The 22,695-nt window shown below is 39.8% G+C and overlaps 1 protein-coding gene across 2 annotated transcripts in view; it reads right to left on the minus strand.

Moving 5' to 3' along the window:
• WASF3 (WASP family member 3) overlaps positions 1 to 22,695 on the minus strand; it is a 128,935-nt gene that overhangs the window by 23,046 nt on the left and 83,194 nt on the right. For both annotated transcript variants that reach the window (XM_059144113.1, XM_059144112.1), the window contains exon 3: positions 20,540 to 20,682. In XM_059144113.1, the coding sequence (XP_059000096.1) occupies positions 20,540 to 20,672 (133 nt within the window). In that variant the 5' untranslated portion in view covers positions 20,673 to 20,682. The remainder of the gene's footprint in view (positions 1 to 20,539; positions 20,683 to 22,695) is intronic.

A 22,695-nucleotide genomic window follows, 5' to 3' on the forward strand; every position in this document is an offset into this window, starting at 1 on the left:
TATTCGGAGTTAAATTTTCTGTATGGATTCTTGAGAATGCCAGACATAACTACTCCCACTTTTCTTAAAATGTAATAAAAAAAATTTCTGAAAACGTAGGAGTAAGTACCTGCTTGGATTTCCAAATCCTAACATCATTCCTTTATTCATTCAACAAACATTTAATAACTGTCTATCCTGAGTGTGCAGGGCATATTTCCTCTGCCAGAAAGAACCACTTTTTTAAAAAGAGACCTTAATTTTAAGAACACATTCTAGTTCACAGCAAAACTGAGCAGAAAGCACAGAAAATTCCCATATACTTCCTACCCTCCATACCCTCCCCCACTATCAACCTCACACATTTGTTATTATGCATTTGTTATAACTGATAAACCCACACTGACATGTTATTACATGAAAAGTTCAGTTTCCATTAGAGTTCACTCTTGATGTTAAATGTTCTACAGATTTGGACCTATGTATAAAGACATGTATCCACCATTACAGTATCATACAAAATAGTTTCACTGATAAAAATTCTTTATGTTCCACATATTTATCACCCCCAAACCCCTGCCACCCACTGATTTTTTTTAATGTCTCCATAGTTTTGCCTTTCCTAGAATGTCATGCAGTAGAAATCATAATTAATTATAATTAACCACATTCACTTAGTAATATGCATTTCAGGTTCCTTCACAGCAAGACAGCTTGCTTTTTAGTGTTGAATAACGTCGCACTGTCTGGATGGACTAGTTTGATTACCCATTTACCTACTGAAGGACATCGTGGTTGCTTCCAGTGTTTGGTGGTGATGAATAAACATCTGTGTGCGGGTTTTTAGGTGGACATGAGTTTTCAACTCACTTGGGTAAACACCAAGGGGCAAGGCTGCCAGATTATATAGTGAGAGTATGTTAATTTTTTTCTTATAAGATTTTATTTATTTGACACAGAGAGAGAGATCAAAAGTAGGCAGAGAGAGAGAAGCAGTCCCCTGCTGAGCAGAGAGCCCGATGTAGGGCTCCATCCCAGGACCCTGGGATCATGACCTGAGCTGAAGGCAGAGGCCTTAACCTACTGAGCCACCCAGGCACCCCAAGTATGTTAATTTTTATAAGAAACGAATTGTCTTCCGAAGTGGCTGCACCATTTTGCATTCCCACCAGCAACATATGAGAGTTCCTATTGCTCCACACATTCATCAGCATTTGTTGTTGTCGGTTTTCTGGATTTTAGCCTTTCTGAAAGGTGTGAAGTGGTTATCTCATTTTAATTTGCATTTGCAAATGCAGAGAGCATTTCCCTGATGACAGATGAGGTTAAATATGTTTTCATATGCTCTGTGCCTGCCATCTGTACATCTTCTTTGGTGAGAGGTCTGTTCAGGTCTTTTGCCCGTTTTAAAAATTTTCTTAGTAATGAATTTTAAGCAGTCTTAGTATATTATGGGTAACAGCTTTTATCAGATTATGTCTTCTGCAAATATCTTCTCCCATTCTGTGGCCTGTCTTATTCTCTTGACAGTATCTTTCACAGAGCCCAAGTTTTTAATTTTAATGAGGCCTAGCTTATCAATTTTTTCTTTCATTGTGATGCCTTTCTTTGGTGTTGTATCTAAAAAGTCACCACCACTCCGAAGGTCAGCTAGATTTTGTCCCATGTTACCTTCCAGGAGATTTATAGTTTTATATTTAGGACTATGCTCCATTTTGAGTTAATTTTGGGGAAGGATTTAAGGTCTGTGTGTAAACTACCATTTATTTGCATTTCTACCAGTTTATCACCCAAATGAGAAGAGAACCTAAATCTTCTGGAAAGAATACTTAAAGCAAGAATCACTATGACATTTTCACAGTGCTTTATAATTTATATGGTGCTCTGATATCCACTTTCCAGACAGCTATAATTCACAACATGGCAAACTGTGAGAGTAAAAACCATACCCTGCTAAGTGTCGCAGTCCAGCCCTAGAACAATGCCTCCTGACAAACGCCTGTTCAATGAATGCACCAGCTCATGAGGTCAACAGTGAGTTACTGTGTTCATTTTCGAGGTGACTAACCTGACCATCGTAAGGTGATCTGTCCAAATCTCATGGCTAGTCTGTGGCAGTAAGAGATGAAACAAAACTCTGGTCTTCTAACTTCTAATCCCTTGCTTTTATTATCATATACTTCCCTGAACTTCCTTGTCTAGAAATTAGCAACTTCCATGAATTATTTAATTGTTAACTACCTGTTTAGTTAATGAAATGGACTGAAATATTGTTTCTTAAATGATCACTCCAAGACAATGGATGAGCATTTCTTCTGAATCTAAAAGCAATATAATTTCATAAATTCTCATGGTATAACTTTTTTTTTTAAAGATTTTATGTATTTACTTGACAGAGATCACAAGTAGTCAGAGAGGCAGGCAGAGAGAGAGGAGGAAGCAGACTACCTGCTAGGCAGAGAGCCCAATACGGGGCTCGATCCCAGGACCCTGAGATCATGACCTGAGCCGAAGGCAGAGGCTTTAACCCACTGAGCCACCCAGACACCCCTCATGGTATAACTGTCTTAACAAGAGGAGCTTTCTCTAAAAAAAATGAAAACAATAAAGAAAGCAATAAAAACATCTTGTATCTAAAAAGACATCCCTCCTGCCAAAACCGAAAGGGGGATCCCCAAGACTACTGATTTCAGCAAAGCAGTAAATTGTTTCTCTGTAAGTCTGGTATCTATTGTATGGTCCTCTGGAGTCACTTAAAATTCTGCCAACAGTTTCCACTCCCACAATAGATAAAGCAGTTTCCAAAAAGGCAAAGGAATAAAATAAAGTCTTCACACAAATCATATGTTTTTCAACTCTGTTAACTAGATGTGGTATCCAGAATTAATGTTTGTTCACTGGCTTATACACTTTTTCCCCAGTGTTGGACTTGTGTTTCTAATTAGCTCATGAACATCTCCATGTTGATATCCTATAAGAATCTCAAATAGGAATTCCAATAGGAATTCATTTTCACGTTAACTCAACCCTGCATCCCTGTGTGGAAAGGCATCAACCAACCTGAAATGAAGCCCAAGCAGAAATGCAGTCATCAGTGGCTGCTGCCTCCCCCTAAAGCTCATGGAACACCAATGGCACCTGTCTCTCCCCAGCACCCCTGAGCTCACACCCTCCCTGTTTCCCTCCTGCATGACATAGATCAACAGCTTTGGCTTTTTTTGCTTTCAGGTTCACCTCCCACCCTCAAATCTGTTCATCACACTGCTACCAAATGATCGATCTTTCTTTCTTTCTTTCTTTCTTTCTTTCTTTCTTTCTTTCTTTTTTTTATATTTATTTGACAGACAGAGACCTCAAGTAGGTTGACAGGCAGGCAGAGGGAGAGAGGAAGAAGCAGGCTCCCCGCTGAGCAGAGAGCCTGATGTGAGGCTCAATCCCAGGACTCTGGGATCATGACATGAGCCAAAGGCAGAGGCTTTAACCCACTGAGCCACCCAGGCGCCCCCCAAATGATCTTTCTTAAAGGAAGACCTGACTCTCCCTCCTACTCAAATTCTTTATTGCTCCCTATCATTTTCAAGCTCAAATCTAGGCCTCTGAGAAGGACGCAGTAGGCCCTGTGCACCTCACTTCTGCGCAGTCAGAAGTTTGTGCTCCAGTCAAAATGAACTATTTGCAATGTCTAAACCCGTTCCCCTTTCCCACAGATTCCGCTCCTGGTCTGCACTTTCAAAAATCCCTCCCATGCCTTGTCACCTCACTCAGAATAGAAGTCAAAGGCCATAGGAGGCTTACAAAGTGATTTAACTTCCTTTACCCTGCTGGCCTCAGCAACTATCACCCTCTCCCTTGCATATTCCACTCCACCTACACTGTCTCCTTGCTCCTTCTCAGACATGCCAATCATTCTCGCTTCTGGTCGGGCGTATTCCTGTTCCTTCTCCTTGGACTGTTTTGTCCCAGAGACTCACAGGGTTTGGTCCCTCACATCATCCAGATCTATACCCAAATGGGACCTTCTGAGACACCTCTAGCAACCTCACCACACACATGCACACAAATGTCCCCCATCCTCACCCACCCACTTATTTTTCTCCTTGGCACTTAGCACCATGCTGTCATTGTACACTTTACTTACTCATCTTGTCTCCTGTCTGTCTCCTTTTATGAGACTGTATGATCTAAGAGGACAAGGACTCTCGTCGGTTCTGTGCACTGCTTTATCAATCCCCAAGGTCTAGGACATGCCTGGCTTATAGTAGGTGCTCAAAAAGATTGTGGAATCAATGAATAAAAATGCATTAGCTTCAGATCAATCCTTCAGGATGCAGGTAGGGGTCTATAAGATCAGATGCCTCTCTCTGTGTTCCCACAATACCCTAAGTATACCTCAGTCGCAGGACTCTTCACATAACTGAATGTTGTCTTTGTGTAAGTTCTCTGAGAGTATAAGTGATATCTTTTATCTCTGTATTGTCTGTGCTGGGTTAGTGCTCAGAGAGTATCTCCTGAATAAAAAACATATGATCTCTTTTCAGTGCTTTCTTGTTAACAAGTACACAACCAACAAATCCTCCCGGCCCCAAGTAAGTTTGGAAAACACTGGGCTGTAAAGATTAAACAAGCTTCTATGCCTTGGGATATCTCAAATCTTTAATACGCTATGTGCAATAGGACCCTACTAGAGACCATCTAGCATACCATGTGTTCAAACTGACAAGGCCTGGAAACACCTGGTAACATCCTTTGGAACTACTGTTTCATGACACCCATTTAGTAGAATGACTGCCCCTTCAGTTGGATGACCTGGAGACAAGAGTACCACGTTCCAAACAGTTTATATCCAAGACTATCAGTTGTTTATTTTGAGAATCAGTCACGGTCAAAATGTAACCAACTAATTTTTCTCTACTTGCACATTCAGTTTAAAAGACATATTCCCACCCATATCTCTGCCCTAGGAAAAAATCCTTTCCCTTCCCCTTTGATTATGCAGAAATCTGATTAATAGGGGCAGCATATATCACCAAGGATATGGGAGTATACACCATCCCCTCTTGCAACAGCAGCTACTGTTGAGAACACACTCTGCTAGATGCTGTGTGAGTTGAAAGGGATCAATAACACGTGTCCTTTACCTTCAATGCTTAAAAGTAACCCTATTTGAAGGAAAAAAAAAAAAAAAGCATGCAACTGACACTATATTTCTATAGGAAATACTCAATTTGTAAAAAAGGAAGCAGAAATTAAGGACTCATACTTAATCTTTTGCCAGCTGCTATAAGTGACTAAAGAAAATGGAAGAAATTATATTTTCCTGATGAACAAGAATAAAATGTTACAAATTACAGTATTCCGCTTTGCAAATAGCAACTTATTTGAAAGGCTTAATTTTACTCACTCTTTCGATGGCAAGTCCATTAATAGCTAAACTAAAATAATTCTGAATTGAATTAAAAAAACCATGCTGAGGTAAGCGCAATTTACTCATTCTTTACTGACAAAGGATCCACTTATGGCATTATTAGTACCATTATCAACTTGTGTCCAAGTATGTCAGGTTGAGAGGCAAGCCTCTAAACTGCCAAAGCATTCAAAATTATGCCTGGATTTTCAATTTTATTTAAAAGTGAAGATTTACTGGAAACAACCACTGTGTCTGACAGGAGTCCTTTCTGTAGAACAAGAAACTAGTCATAACAAGGTCCTTCAGAAATTTTAAGACACATCTAGTACCTAGATCTTGATTTGTTGAGATTTTAGTTTTTCATTCTCCTCTACAAGTAACAAGGCTCCCTGGAAAAAGGACTGATTCCACAGCTGAGGGTGGAAAAGTACAACATGAGCTTAGTGTACTTGGCTGTGCTTTTCTAGAAAAGTCCAAAAGCGCTCAGAGAGTGGCAGATACATGTCACAAAGGACACAGGAGCCAGGCCAGAAGGGCTCCCACTGGCCTAATCAGGAAAAATGTAAGCATCAAATTAAATTATAAAGATAATGGATTAAAACCCACAGAGGGGCACCTGGGTGGCTCAGTGGGTTAAGCGTCTGTCTTCAGCTCAGGTCATGATATCAGGTTTCTGGGATCAAGCCCTGCATCAGGCTCTCTGCTCAGCAGGAAGCCTGCTTCCCTCTCTGCCTACTTGTGATCTGTCTCTGTCAAAAAAATAAATAAAAATCTTAAAAAAAAAAAAAAAAAGAACCAAATGTTATCGTGACTGAAAATAATACATGACTGAAGTCACCATGGGCAGTATTGGGACAGGCAGAGACTATGTGGTTTGAGAAGAAATGCACAGAGGAAAAGGTGTCATCACTCTGTCATAGTCCTGCCAATATCCTAAGTCTAATCATGAGGAAACACCAGAAGACCCAGACCAAGACATTCCAGAAAATAAACAGGTCCCTTTTAAAATGTCAAGTTATAAAGTCAAAGAAAGATTGAGGAACTGTTCCAGATTAAAGAATAGAGTTAAGTATATAAATGTATTTACTAAACATAAAATGCGTAATATTAAAAATACAAAATAGTAAACATATATTAAATATATACGTGTATGTGCGTATAGGAGAAAGGAGGGCAGGAGGAAGAGTCTCTGAGAAAAAAAATGTGGTAAAATAATATGCACATGAAAGTCTGAGAATTCTCTCCTGGTTTTGACCTTTTTATAAGTCTAAAATCATTTTAAAATAAGAAAGTTAAAAAAAACTTTATCATAGTGTTTGTAGTAAAGTCCAATTACCATTCAATTCCATAAAACAGCAAGTTATAATTATTGGGCCCCAGGTTTTTTTCCCCCTTTTTAAAGTTTTTTTTTTTTTTCTACCATGAAAGCAATCCATGCTTATTAGAAGAAACACAGAAAACACAGGAAGCTAAACAATAGGGAAAATGGACTAAAGTCCAGTCCAAGACATCCACCACTAACATTCTGATTTCTTTCATCTTCGTTATGTTTATGAGTATAATAGCAATATATGTGAGTATAAAAGCAATATATGCACGTGGCAGAAAATCTGGAAAACTCAGAAAAATAAAAAGAAATGTCACCCAGAGTTAACCACACTGAACTTTTTTGTATACTTCTTTAACAATATTCTTTCTAGCATTTTGTAAGAACTAAGAAAACAGAGGATGATTATTAAGCATATTCAGTTTGCTCAGCAAATATTTAATAAGCACGCACTGTGCACTGGGTGGCATCCTAGCTGCTTGAAGAAACCCAGCAGTGAACACAGCCACAAAGCTTATGTTCTTCACAGACAACAGATGAGCAGATAATGTCACGTGATGCCAAGAGCTATGAAGAAAAGAAGACAGTGAGGGAACAGAGAGGTGCAGGAATTGGGTGGTACACAGGTGGTCACAAAAGGCCGGGAAACCATGTAGATATCTCAGGGAGGAACCCTCCAGGCAGAAGGCAGAAACCCGGTTGGTGTGGGAAGGCAGCCTCCAGGAGGTCAGTATGGCTGGAACCCAGTGAATGGAGGGAAAAGTGGTTAGAAGAAAGCGGGCAAATTCCTTCCCTGTGGAGTGGGGTGATGAAAAGAGCAGGGAGACCAGACAGGAGGCGGCTGCTAAACAGAGATGTTCTCAGAGGAGAACAGGAGCCACAGAAGGGCCAACAGCTGTACAGATTTGATACACAGGTGGAAGATATCCAGTATGAGAGAGAGAAGACACAAACAAGAGCTGGAAGAGGAGAGAGCTCCCGTGGGGTAACAGGGAAGAGGGGGAAGAAAGAATTCAGGTGTAGAGTGTGAGGCGCGTATTAGAAATCCAAGCGCAGCTCTCTTGGAGGCAGTAGTATCCACAAGTTTGAAATCTTGGGGAGAGGAGAAACAGAAGACGTACATCAGCTCAAAGATGGCGTTTCGAGCCCTGGGACTGGATGAGATCACCCAGTGAACGGAAGAAGGCAGAGAAGAGTGTCAATGACCAAGCCTTGGAGCACTCCCACGTGCAGAGGTTGGGAAGATCATCAAAGGAGACTAAGAAGGAATAGCTTGTGAGGGAGGAGAAACACCAGAGGGTGCCGGCCCAGAAGCCAAGTAAAGAAATGTTCCCCAGACCTGCGACTCAGCACCGGACTTGGCCATGGGGAAGTCAGTCCCCAGTAATGCTGACAAGCACAAATTTTAAGAGTGGGTGGGACAAAACTTTAATGGGGATAAGAGAAAATGAAGAAGGTACAGGCAGTGAGGGCATGAACGTTCGTTCACGGTATTCTGCGGTGAAGGGGAGCAAGAAATGGGGAAACTGGTAGAGGATGGTCTGGACTTGAAGTCCGGAGATTTCTCCATATACTAATACGTGGTAGGTATAATGGAGAAGGAGTGGGGGTGGAGATGATGCAGAAAAGAGGGAGCGTGAACACAGTCCTGGAGTGAGCATGAGGATGTGGGGTCCCGTGTTTTTGACAGAAGCATCATCGCTCACCATTTTAAAGGAGGGTGAGCAGTACACATCGGTACAGAACTTATCAGTGGACTGATCTGGCAGAAGGAGATGTCTGCTTCTCCTCTGACTGCCTTTCTTTTCCCAGCGAAATAAGAAGGAAGTCATCAGCTCAGGGGGGAAATCTGAGGTGGAAAGAAAGATATGAAATAGGCACTCCAAGGGCAGGAAAACTAATTAACAAAGGAATTACAGCAGGATTGCCGAGCAACCCTGAGAGCTCACCTGAGGAATGTGCTCATGATTTTAAATCTCTCTTCTTTTCTCACATAAGCATTTAAAGATACAAATTTCCCTCTAAGCACTTCTTTAAGTAAATCCCACAAATACATGGTTCATTATCACACATTAGAAATAGTTTCTAATTTCCTTTTTTATTTCTTCTTTGACCCAAGGATTATTTTAAAAGATATTGCTTCGTTTTCCAATATGTCAGAATTATCTAAAAAGATTATTATAATTACTGTCTCATTACCATCATCCTCTTTATGATATCAATCTTTCAAACACATTATTTTATGGCTGGGCTTATGTTCATCTTGGTGAACATTCCATGGGAACACTAAAAGAATGAATATTCTATAATTTAGGAGTTCAGTGTTCTATTCAGGTCAATTAAATCAGACTGGTTAGTAGTGTTGTTCAAGCCATCTATATTCTTACAGATTTTTGTCTGTTTATTTTTATCAGTCACTGGAGGTTTTTGTTAAAATCTGCCATTGCAATTCTGCGATGTCTATTTCTCCTTTTTGGTTCTATTTCTATTTTGTATTCTTTTAAGTTAAAATTTTAAATGGTGAGTTCTTAACAAATGAACTCCTCCCACTATGGAACCTCCTTCTTTATTATAGTATACTTGACATTAACATAGCCATATCAGCTTGCTTATGTTTGATGCTTACATGGTATCTATTTTACATTCTTTCCTTTAAATCTCTATCTATATCCTTAAAAATGCGTGTATTTTAGTCTTGCTTTTTTGCCTAACCTGATAAGCTCTGCCTTAAATTTTAAGTGAGTGTTCAAAATGTTTCCATTTAACATAATTCTTGATAGGGCTAGGTTTAATTCTATCACCTGGGCATTGCTCTTCCATTTGTCCTTTCTGTTCTTTGTTCCTTTCTTCTTCCTTTCCTGCCTTCTTCTGGAAAATCAAATGATTATCTTAGGATTCCATTTTCCCTCCTCTATATGTTACCTTAGAGGTTATTAGAAATTAAAATGTGCATTCTGCATTCATCATGACATACTTTCAAATAATATACTATTTCATAAAACAAAGTAAAACACAGTATCATTCCATTTACCCCCCACCATCCTTACAGCTCTCACTGCCATATATTCTACTTTCACACAGGGTATGAACTTTGATACATTTTGAATAGACAGCAGGCTTCTCAACAAATAGCTATAAATACATAATTTTTAATGAGCCTTTATATTTACTCCCATTTTTTCTTTTTCTCTTGCTCTTCATTCCTTCTTGCCGATCCAGGCTACTATCTGGTATCTTTTTCCTTCAGCCTCGAGAATTTTTCTAGCATGTTTTAGTAATGCAGATCTCCTGGAGACTTAATTCTCTGGGATTTTGACTGAATAAAATAAAAATATGTCTCCTTCATTTTCATTGCACTTCATTTCATCCATATTTCATTTTGGGTCTTGTTTCTGAAGAGAATCAGTGGTCATTCTGAACACTGTGCCCATCCTGTATGTAATTTCCCCCTCTTGCTTATCATTTTCTCTTTAACTTCTTCTTTTAGTAATATTACTATGAGGTGACTAAATGGGATCTTGTTTCATTTACACTTCTTGAAATTTGATGAGCTTCTTGAACCCTTTGGTTGATAACCACTACCAATACTCGAAAGTTCTCATCCATTATTTCTTCTGGCTTATTCTTGCTCTACCTTCTCCTGGGACTCCAATTACCTACATATTAGACCCTTTGATATTGTCCCACATTTTGGGCTCTCTCTTCTTTTCTTTCTCATTTTCTCTTGCAAATTAGTTTGAATAATTTCTATTGGCTCATCTCCAAGCTACTCCTCGAAGTTCAAGGGTCTGCCGTTGGGCCCACCAAGTGAGTTCCTTTCTTTCTGTTACTGGGATTTTCAGTTCTATTTCTTTCTTTTTTTTTTTTTTTTCCTCTTTAGTTTCCATTTCTCTTTGAAATTCCCTATTTCTTCATGTATGCCATTCACCTTTTTTACTCTGTCCTCCAATGTGTTTTTTTAATGCTTTCTTAGAATTTCAATATCTCTGCTGACATGACCCATCTATTTCTTGAACGTTGTCTACTTTTTCCATTAGTGTCCCTGACATATTCACCACAGCTATTTTTTTTTAAGGATTTTATTTAGTTATCTGAAAGAGAGAAAGAGATCACAGTAGGCAGAGAGGCAGGCAGAAGGAGAGGGGGAAGTAGGTTCCCTGCTGAGCAGAAAGCCTGATGTGGGGCTCGATCCCAGAACCCTGAGATCATGACCTGAGCCGAAGGCAGAGGCTTAACCCACTGAGCCACCCAGGCACCCCCACCATACCTATTTTAAATTCCTGGTCTGATAATTCCAACATCCCTACTACATCTGACTTTGGTTCTGATGCTTTACTCTGTCTCTTCAAACCGTGTTTTTCCCTTTTTAATTTTTCTGTTGAAAGCCAGACATGCTGTACTGGATAAAAGGAACTTGGATGTGTAGGCCTTTAGTGACGTGTTGGGAAGGTGTGGCAGGAAGGAAAGTGTTCTGGAGTCCTATGACCTTTTTTCCCAGGTGTCCTGAGGTATAACTGACAAAACTGTGTATATTTAAAGTGTACAATGTGATGATTTGACATATATATAGGTTGTGATATATATGTATGTAGGTTGTGACATGATTACTGTAATTGGGTTAACTTACATACCATCACCTCACATACTCTGTGTGTGTGTGTGCATGTGTGTGAATTCAAGATCTACTTTTAGCAAATTTCAAATGTACAATACAGTATTTTTAATTATGGTCACCATGCTACGCATTTGATTCCCAGAACTTATTCATCTATAACTGAAAGCTTGTATCTTCTGAACAGCATCTTCCCTCCCTCATAGCCCTCACCTGGTAATAACCATTCTATGTCTTAGTTCTCTGTGTTCAAATTACTTTTTTAAAAGATTCCACACATAAATGACTTCACTTACCGTAAAGTCCCTGAACACATCCATGTTGCAAATGGCAGGGTTTCCTTCTTTCTCAAGGCTGAACCATATTCCATTGTATAGTCCATATATTCTAGATCTTCCTTGGCCCTTCATCTATCTATGGTGGTGCTATGATCTACTCTCAGTGAGCCTAGGTCCCTGGGTCTCACACCCCTCCCCTTAGATGAGAAAGGAAGGCAGAAGGGGCTGGAGTAGCTCTTTTCCTGCCCCCCCCGTGGGGGGGGGTTGGTCAGGCTCTGGTAAAACCCAACCACCTTCGGCTCCAGTGAAACAGTTTCCTTTGAGGGCAGGCACTAAGGAAACACAGAACGCTCTGGTTATATTTCAAAATGGCTTTTCTTCCCCTCTCTCTGAGGGAAGCACTGTGAGAACCTGGTAGGACTCTTGACAGTAAAACTCACAGAAGTGTGGGAGCGCCCACTAAGAATGGACCCCCTAGAGCTTTTCACTCTCAAACTTGTTCTCACTGAGCCCCCAGTAATCCACTAGTCTAAATTTGGGGGCAGTGGTCTGAATTATGACCTCAGTTCTCTGAAGGATCTAAGAAAAGCTGTTAGGTTTTCAATTTGATTAGTTTTTTTCTTGCTGTAGGACCAGGAATGATTTCTAAGCTCCTTATATGTCAGACTGGAAACTGGAGGTCCCCTTCAATATATTTTTCATTGCTATTTTAAAGTACTTATCTGCTACTCCAAAATTGGGGTCATCTGTGGGTCCTACTTCTATCAACTGCTTTTTCTCTTCATTCTGAGTCACATTTTGGGGTGCCTGGGTTGAGCGTCCAACTTCTTAATTTCGGCTCAGGTCATGATCTCAGGATCTGGAGACTGAGCCCTGATTCAGGCTCCACAGTCAGTGTGGAGTCTGCTTGAGATTCTCTCCTTCTGCCCTCCCACCCCTGCACGCTTGTGTGCTCTTTCTCTTTCTCAAAATAAATCTTAAAAAAAAAAAAAATTATGAGTCACATTTTTCTCCTTTTCTTCATGTCTTACAGTTTTATTTTTTCACTGAACAATGTATCTAGAAGAATAGTAGAGACTGAGGTAGAGAATGTTTAGTCCTACGGCATATGCTTTACAGAAGACAACTACTTTAGATTGCTGATAATATCAATTATGTTCCTAATGTGGGAGTGAGCACAGTAAAGTTTTAGAATATTAAGAACCTCTGAACCTCTAAAATCTTTCCTCGAAGTTTTTAGATGGTCTACTTTAGTAACACTGTAAACCAAAACGATTAGAAAAACATCTATAAATTGCATAAACCTATGTAGTCATGAAATAGGAAGAATAGAGAGGATAAACCAAAGAACACCTAAACATTCAGATGTGGCTGACTCTCCAACTCGTGCTGTTATGAATTATTCTACATTTAAATTCTGCTATGTAGAGATCCACCCAGGAAAAGGAGAAATGAAAAACAATCTCACTCATATTTACTTTTATAATGCCCTCAAGGAAGTATTTCTGATATTCCAGGTCAAAGGAAGGGTCAAGAAAGTGCTTGCATTCCCAATACTTCTGCCTTTTTGGGGAGGGGGCTCTTATATTTGCCTCCAACTTGCTGACAGGACTTTTATCTTCTAGTTTCCTATGTAACATACTCACCTCGCTTCACTGGCTTTCTATTTTAGTCCACAAGAAATGCAAGCATTTATCTCAGTTTGAAGCATTAAAATTTTAAAATTCTTACTGTTTCTTCCAGTCTACTTCTTTCCAAATACAGCAATATATTTTCTTTAAACATCCCCTTTTAACCCAGCCTTAAACTGCATGGAAATGTACTTGTGATCTATTTCCTACGCATACACTGAGTTTGAATATCTCCCCTTCCTCCCACAAATCCCATTTGGCTAAAAACATCTTAGAAATCTATTCACAGCATGCCTTCAAAATACTTAGCTCTCTATTCTGAGTAGAACAGCACTTGGTATAATCAATTAATACAACTGCAAATTTTAGACTTGATTAGGTAACAGCAAATGTGAGCAAGTCCTTAAAGTAGTATTTTTATATTGACCTGTCATTTAGTGTCATGGGAAACAGTATGTATGATAAGGAGTATTAGCAAAAATATTAATCCTTTTTTAAAAATCTTTGAGAAGAAAACACAGCTCCTTTCTTATTCATGCAATTACCTAAAATAGAAAATAACAGAAAAATAGATTTTGTAACAATTTTTTATTTTTTAAAAAGATGATATTTATTTATTTAAGAGAGAGAGCAAGCATTCACACACACCCGAGCAGGGAGAAGGGGAGAAAGAGAGAATCTCGCAGGTTCCCTACTAGCTCAGAGCCCAACACAGGGCTCGATCTCATGACCTGGACTGAAAGCAAGAGTCTGACGCTGAACTGACTGAGCCACCCAGGGACCCCTGTAACAACTGTTTTAAAGGAAAGACATATTTAATATTAATGGGAGTCTCAGAATTTTTTTTAAATACCAAAAGAACCAGAGATGTATGTAGTGGTTTAATCAAGAATATTTATGATAGTGTTCCCCAACCCCCAAACAAGGAAACAATTTATACATCTAACAGTAGGAAAATGGTTAAATAATTATGGTATATCTTTATAATAATCTCTAGCTATTAAAAATTGTATCTTAGATGAATCAACAAAGATGCTTACTATATTGAATACAGGCTACAAAAACATATGTATAATAAGAGATCATTTTTATAATGGTATATATAAAGCATTACAGATTATCTTCTCTCATTAGTGAAAATTTTGTAACTTTTCTCCTTTGTGTTTTCCTGTGCTTTTAAAGTTCTTTATACTATCTCAATACCATCTAATATGAGCCAAAACCTTGGGGGTGGGAGGGGAGACCCCTTTCTTTGTGAATCTTGGGAGCCTTCATAAGGGGGTAGGAGAGAAAGACCACTATAATCTAAGAACAAAGAGGAAAGTAGTAAAAAACACCCTAGAGGTATTAAAGAGGACGTATGTCATCCTTGGCACAAAAGTCCTATGTTCCCATGTTGTTGTAGTTCAAGGTTTCTTTTTTATTTTAGAGAGAGAGAGCAAGTATGAGTGGGTACGGGGCGGGGCAGAGAGGCAGAAGGGGGAGAGAATCCACAAGCTGAGCATCAAGACCTGAGTGGAAACCAAGAGTCATTGCTTAACCCACTGAGCCACCCAGGGGCCTTCCATGTTCTTTTCTTCAACAAATTATATAAAAATTACATTATAATATCAGTAGGAATTTGACTGCAAGATACTGTAATTTTCATTGAGCAACGAGCTGACAGGAAGAAGAGTACTCAGATTAATCCAGGAAAATGATGAAAAAGCACTCTTGATGTAAGAGTAATTGCTACACTAAACTGTCATTTGAAGAAAAAAATCAGTATTTCATAGCTAGAAAACCAAATAAAGTATTACTAACCACAAATTTTTTTTAAAAATGGCTTCCCTGTCCCCCTCCTACTCCTCCTAGATCAAGCCTATTACAAGTTAGGATCATGCGGCGCCTGGGTGGCTCAGTGGGTTAAGCATCTGCCTCTGGCTCAGGTCATGATCCCAGGGTCCTGGGATTGAGCTCCGCATCAAGCTCCCTACTCAGCAGGGCGTCTGTGTCTCCCTCTCCCTCTGTGCTCTCTCTCTTTGTCCCTCTTTCTCTCAAATAAATAAATAAAATCTTTAAAAAAAAAATTAGGAACATGCAAAAAAAATCTGAAAATTACAAGACTTATTTTTTATTTTATTGGAGAAAGCTTTAGTCCTTTAGTTATGAGGCTGCTCAAGTTATAAATTTCCTCTTTCATTTCTATGACTGTTCTTAAACTCATTACAATAATCAATATTTTCTCACTGAAAAGATTTCAATTCCCTGAAAAGCCTGGTAAGAATCTCACCCTTTCAAGTTGAACATCTCATCTGGACATAATGGGAACATGGTACCTCCAAATTCCCCCAAAGTTATGTTGAGTTCTAGGGGTTACAGAGATCTATTTGGTATCTGGGACCAGATTCTCCTCTTCATTACAAAGTCACTTGCACCCGCACAACACTGAACTGCCCCTAGAGATGTGGCAAGGATCAAATGAACTGGTGAATCAGGGCCTTGATGGCTAAGTCTTCCTTTTTGGAATAGCAAAGAAATTCCTGTGGCCTCCTGGTCTATTCTTCCTCCTTGGACTTAGCAGAGAACCAGTACCCCTGGACCATCACAGAAGGTCTCCCAGGGCAAGTCTCTGCTGCTCAGGCAGATATGATTTGGTCAAAGCAAATCCTTCAAGTTCCCAGGCTATCTGCCCAGAAGGCCTTTTAGATGAAGTCCAGCTTCTCTCTGTACTGCTCATGCAAAGTTCAGATGGTGTGCGTCACCCACTCCAAATCTGGGGAGTGGAGGTATGGAGGGTGGTGCGAATGGCATGTGGGAGAGTCCGCAGGGAAATGGAGAAGATTGAGGTGGTCCGCTTTTATCTGGACCTACTGCATAATGGTTAGATACTAAAAGGAGTAAAAAAAATACTGTTTTGACTTTACCTTGGGAATTAATACTCAGTAAAAGAAGACTCTTTTTTAGAAGATGTTTAATATGACAGATACATGCATTGCTAAAACGTCACTTTAAAAATACCTGATGAATGACTACAAAATTAAAATAAAAAACACAAAAACATTTTTAAAATTCTAATTCTTCCCAACAATTACAGATCATAAAAATATCAGATCAAAAAATATTTCCTGTAATGCAAGCTGGTGCAGCCACTCTGGAAAACAGTATGGAGTTTCCTCAAAAAGTTGACAACAGAGCTACCCTATGATCCAGCAATCACACTACTGGGTATTTACCCTAAATATACAGATGTAGTGATCCGAAGGGGCACCTGCATCTCAATGTTTATAGCAGGAATGTCCATAAGAGCCAAACTATGGAAAAAGCATAGATGTCCATCAACAGACGAACGGATGAGGAAGATGTGGTATAAGTATATGCAAAAATCTACTTATATTTTTTACTCAGCCATCAAAAATGAAATCTTCCCATTTGCAATGACATGGATGAAACCAGAGGGTGTTATGCTAAGTGAAATTAAGTCAATCAGAGAAAGACAATTATCACATGATTTCACTGATATGAGGAATTCAAGAAACAAGAGAAGAGGATCACCGGGAAAAGGAGGGAAAATTGAAACAAGACGAAACCACAGAGGTAGACAAACCATAACAGACTCTTAATCTCAGGAAACAAACTGAGGGTTGCTGGGGAGAGGTAGAGGGAAGGATAGGGTGGCTGCATTATGGACACTGGGGAGGGTATGTGCTATGGTGAGCACTGTGAATTGTGGAAGACTGATAATCACAGATCTGTACCCCTGGGGCAAATAATATGTTATATGTTAATAAAAAACCTCCTGTAATATATTTTGACTCAGTGGAAAGCCCCCACAAAACCTACAGATTCACCCCAAATGGAACATTTATTACAATGTGAGTGCCGTAGCATGTCATAGTATATTTCCTGTTTTATGACCACATTGATGTCAATTATATATGCTTTTTAAAACTCTAAGTAGGCACCGAACTGATTTGTTGTATGCTGTACCTAGAAGGGCACCAAGTGAATAATCACTCATGAATGAATCACTGGTTACCAAAAGTGTGTTATTCTAATAAGTAATATTAGAATAAGTGATAAGTGTTATTCTAGTAAGTTGTTCTAATAAGTAACTAAGTATATTGGTTTCTTACAATTACATCCTTGGCATCCATATCACTCTACTCCTCTTTCTGTAAGTCCCTTTGGGCTGCAGGCACAGATCACACAAAGGACAGGAAGAAAGGAGGTTTGCTTTGCGGACCCCCGAACTGCTCCCAGAATGGGAGGGGAAGCCCTCCTGCACAGGTCCAGGGACCAGGTCTCTCTTCCCCCTTCCACACCTCATGCTCTCTCTCACCCTCAGCTCCTGTCTCTACCTGCACACTCCTTCGCCTTCTGCGAGCTGCCTTCCTCCGCCTTCTCTTACACTCTGCCCACAACCCCTCCCGCCCCCCCCCCCCCCCCCCCGCTTCGGCCTGCAGGGGGCCATCAGTCCTTCAGTCCTGGACGATGACGTTTCAGCAGCAGATCCCATAACAAACCCACAAATTGTGTGTCTTAATTCAAGCTTCCTGCCAGCACAGCACTGGCCCAGCTCATCTTTTCAATCCAAATACATGGTATCCCATTCTACAGTTCACATCTCTAGTGCATGCTCATCTCATCCATGCTCTCTGGAGGGATTCCTAGCATCTTGTTTTAAAGCTCCCCCAGTGATCTAACGGAGGCAGGGTTGAGACCCACTGGGGCAGCCTCACTAAGGTCTTTGAGGCCAGTGCCCATCCCTGGGCCACTTATGAGGCAGAGTGGGTTAGGTGGACGCAGGGAAACCAAGGCTGGGTGGTACATTAGTTTCCTATTGCTGCTTCTCTTTGTTGTGTCAAATGACCACAAATTTAGTGGCTTAAAATAACACATGTAAATTATCTCACAGTTCCAGAAATTAGAAGTCTGAAATGGAGGGCCCAGGGGTGGTTCAGGGGGTTAAGCGTCTGCCTTTGGCTCATGTCCTGGGATCGAGCCCCACACTGGGCTCCCTGCTCTGTGGGGAGTATGCTGCTCTCTCTCCCTCTGCTGCTCACCCTACTTGTACTTACACTCTTGCTCTCTCTCCCACTCTGTCAAATAAATAAATAAAATCTTAAAAAAAAAAAAAAAAAAAAAGTCTGAAATGGATTCCTCTGGGTTAAATCAAAGTTTTGGCAGAGCTGTGTTCCTCCTGGAGGCTCCAGGGGAAAATGCATTTCCTCGTCCCTTTCCACTTTCCAGAAGTGGTCTGCATTCCTTGGCCTGTAGTCTCTTCTTCCATCTTCAAAGCCAGCAACGGTGGATTGAGCCTCACATCACATCATCCTGACATGGGCTCTTCTAGCCCTCCTCCCACATTTAAAGGAACCCTGGGATTACACTGGATAATCCAGACTAACACCATTCATTCCCCATCATGTCACACACGTTCCAAGGATTAAGATATGGGCATCTTTGGAGGAGCCATTCTTATTCTGCCTACCACGAGCAGACTATATGGAACAGAAAATACTGGGTATGGGGTTTTACTCACAAGCACCATAAACACGACCAACATAATACCAGGCTGAGTATTATTACAGCATGATGTATAGCTTGACTATTAAAACTTTAATCATTTATGTTAGTTTTCATCTTTTATACTCCATATCAATAGACATTTCAGCCATAAAAACAAGAGACCAAAGCATTCTTTAAAAACAATATGAACTCAAACAGCAACATTTTTACCTTTCAATAATTTATAAGCTAGTTTCCTATAATTCACAATTTATACATTTTTATCAACAACCACTAGCCAAAATCAATTGTAATTAGCTTAGATTCCAAAAGAAATCTATTTTAAAACACATTTTAAGCAATGTCCAAATTGCTTTTGCCTTAGCCAATGATTATATATTAAAAATGGAACAACACAGTACAATTCCTTTAAAGAAATACTTATCCATAGTGTTCCTTCTTCAAAATTAAAATAAAAGCACTTGAACATTTTCAACAAACGTTTTCTTGTTGTTGAGGCGACTGGTATGTGAAATCATGGAGGATTTCCTAGTTATTAACAGAGTTTTTGAAAAACTTAACTGTGAAAACCTGTCATCCCAAATGCATCTAAACCAGAAAGGAGTGGGACAAAGTGAGAAAACAAGATCATAATATAAATGTAAAAGTCAGGAGGAAAACATTCCAACTTCAAAAAGCTTTGAAGGAAAATGCATTTTCAGGCACATCTGAGTCTTCAGAAATGAACTATTTCTGGGTGTGTGGATGGCTCATTTATTTAAGCGTCTGACTCTTGATTTCAGCTCAAGGTCATGGTCTCAGGGTTCTGAGACTGAGCCCCTGCTGGGCTATATGCAGGGCGTGGAGCCTGCCTATGATTCTCTCTCTCTCCCTCTTTCTCTGCCCCTCCCCACCTCTTCTAAAATAAAAAATAAAAACATAAATGAACTATTTTTCTTGGGTATTTCACATTAATGTTCAAAATTAAAATAACAGAAAGTCCTGGGGCACCTGTGTGGCTCTGTCATGATCTCAGGGTCCTGGGACTAAACCTCACATCAGGCTCCCCACTCAGTGGAGGGTCAGTGCTTCTCTCTCTCCCTCTGCCTCTCATCCCACTCCTGCGTTCTTTCTCAAATAAATCTTTTAAAAAATAATAGAAAGTCCTTTTTTCCTTATACTTATATTTGCTTGGATTTATATAATCTACATGTGTAATATATACACAGTACTGTGTATATGTAATAATCAGCTTATCTGTTGACCTCAATTAAGAAGTTAGTACCTGCATTCAGGTTAAAATCAGCAAATCTCACTATTTTTTGGCTTTAATCTTTGATTCACTTGGAATATTATTTAACCAACAAATATTTGAGCATCTACTCTACGCCAGACAAGTTACAAAAGTTAACAATTTTTAAATTTGTCACATTAAAAAAAAAAAAATTAGTCCTGTCCAAGCTTAACCGAAAATTCACATTTTTTTAAAAAAAAGTATCAATCATTTTATCCTCATTTAATAAGCTTTTAAAAATTGACACTACTTTGAATCCACACATTTGGTCTTATCTAATAATTCGTAAACTGGTCAATTTTAATTTTACATCTTCAGTACATAAAGTTGGTATCATGAGACCAGTGATTTATTTCACACTGGGAAAATTGGGTGAGCAGGAGCAGGCTCTTTCCTTTAAAGTTGTGGTCTCTTCTTCAGACAAAATTAACCACTGAATTGAAATCAATTTGCTAATGGTAAAATTAACAACATGCCATTGGTGATCAAAAAACAGGTGCTTTAGAAATGAGATGACTTACTTAGACTGCTTAGCTGGCGTATGATAGCAGCAAGAGTACTATTGGTTACACATTCAAGTTCACTGGTAATCCCTTCGGGCAGGGCCCCCCGGCACAAGTGCCGGGGTTCGATGTTCCTCTTCACTAAAGGCATGGCTCACAATCTGAAAATTAAAAAGACATTTTTTTTTAAAAAAAAGCTCATATTCACATTTTAACAAATTTAGAGTTTTAATTCCCTTGAAAATTGATTCCTTCCCAGGAATTTTCTTCACCCTTTCTATGTGAATCAGCTAAATACACAACAGATGCCTAATTACGTACATAAATTTTATCAATTTCAAAGATACATAGAGAATACAATCCAACTTTTATAGAAAGATAACATAAGCAAGATTTCCAGTAAAGTATGAACTGAATACACACATTTTTATGTTCCTTTCCTCTCTAGTAAAATGAAAAGAGATAGAAAAGGCACAAGCCCAGAAGTGCTAACAGCAGGAAAGAACACAGCAGCCCCCAACTGGACGAGCCCAACCAGATGAAGACACAGAAAAGGCTATACCCAGGTGGAAATGGAGGGAGAGAGGAAGTGTGCCCACTTGGACCATACCCATCCTCCCCAGCAAAAGCTCAGGAGCCGGAGCTGCCATGTATCCATGAAACAGGGGTAGGGGAGAATGGATCCCCAGCAGGGATAAGCTAATAAACCAGATGTACTGCAAGGATCTACAAGGACAAATATGGAAAGAGGAAAGAGGCTGGCTTTCAAAAATCCATTCGCAAATTCCTTCTCCCTTCCCGGGCTGCTCCTACTCCACCCCAGCCAGCTGTTTTACTTTCCGGTGAATTCCAGAATTTGGACTTGAGACACAAAACACGGCTAAAGATTATGGTATGAAATGCACTAAGGCCAAGAGTTTCAAGTCAAAGTCTACAATGAATGTAAGACAGAGCTGCTGCCCATACCCTCATTCCCTAGCTTGCTTCTCCAGCAAGCTCTTGGCTCCCAGAGCACTGGCAGCCTCCTTTCCACTCCCCATCCAAAGAGACTGGGATATTCCCCCCCCAGAACGTTGGAAAAGATAAGATCTACAAACATGGACATTAAGCCAGGGTCTCTCCCTATGGAAAATGCCAATCAGGTCACCCTACAGTTACACCTGCCAAGAATCTCTCCCACACAATTTCCCATCAGTTTTTGATGTCTCAGATCTAAGTAAGAATGGACACTGACCTTTCCTGAGAGCGTTCCCCAATGTTCTGACAATTCTTTTCACTTCTCTCCTCAAGAAGTACATTATAAACTAACATAAAATCTCAACTTTTTGCTTAAGGAGGCACACGGATTTTCAAACCTACTGCTTATGTAATCAATCTATGGGTCATACAACAGTAGAAAATCCAATGACTGGGATTTACTGTCATTTTGACAAGATTATCATACTGCCCAACTTGTAGGAACAGAAACTGAAAAGCCTAGGACATTGGTGAGCAGTCAGACCAGCCCTGAAATGCCAATCTGGAATTCTCATTATGTAAGACAAATAATATCCTATTTGCTTAAACTACTATAGTCAGGTTTCGGTTACTTGGAGTAAAACTTATTCCTAACTGGTACAATAATTGAATGGCATACTGTATCTCAAAACCTGGAATGTGGTACATGTAATACATTTTTGTCTTTCTTCTCCCCTTTCTTTAAAATCTTTGCTCGAGCATCTAATAAATACTTACCAAGCACCTACTGCCTACCCGGGTGTTATGGCGAGTCATAAGGACCCAGTGGGGACTGAAAGCAGACAAGGTCCCTCCCCCAGTGGAGCTCTATTCTACAAGGAAGCAAGACACTGATCCAAACACACAGATTAATGAACTCAGGGTCAGAAAACCATTTTGGGCGGCAGGATGCTGAGTTGTCTGCAGAGTCACAGGCAGTCTCTGGTGGGTGCGGGACATGACCGCTGACTGAAATCCTAGGGGTGAATAAGGGTCCTATGGTAATGTGGAGAATGAAGCAAAGGAAAGCAAAAGTGGGAAATTTTCTCTTCAATTATGCCATGTTCGACTACTTCTGTCTTATGTCCATGAAGGTGACAGCTCAATATACTGACCATATTTTCAGATTCAAATCCTACTTCATTGACTTAGGTGCATTGCCTACAGCACATCACTTC

The sequence above is a fragment of the Mustela lutreola genome, chromosome 13, assembly GCF_030435805.1.
Source record: "Mustela lutreola isolate mMusLut2 chromosome 13, mMusLut2.pri, whole genome shotgun sequence".
Lineage (NCBI taxonomy): Eukaryota > Metazoa > Chordata > Mammalia > Carnivora > Mustelidae > Mustela > Mustela lutreola.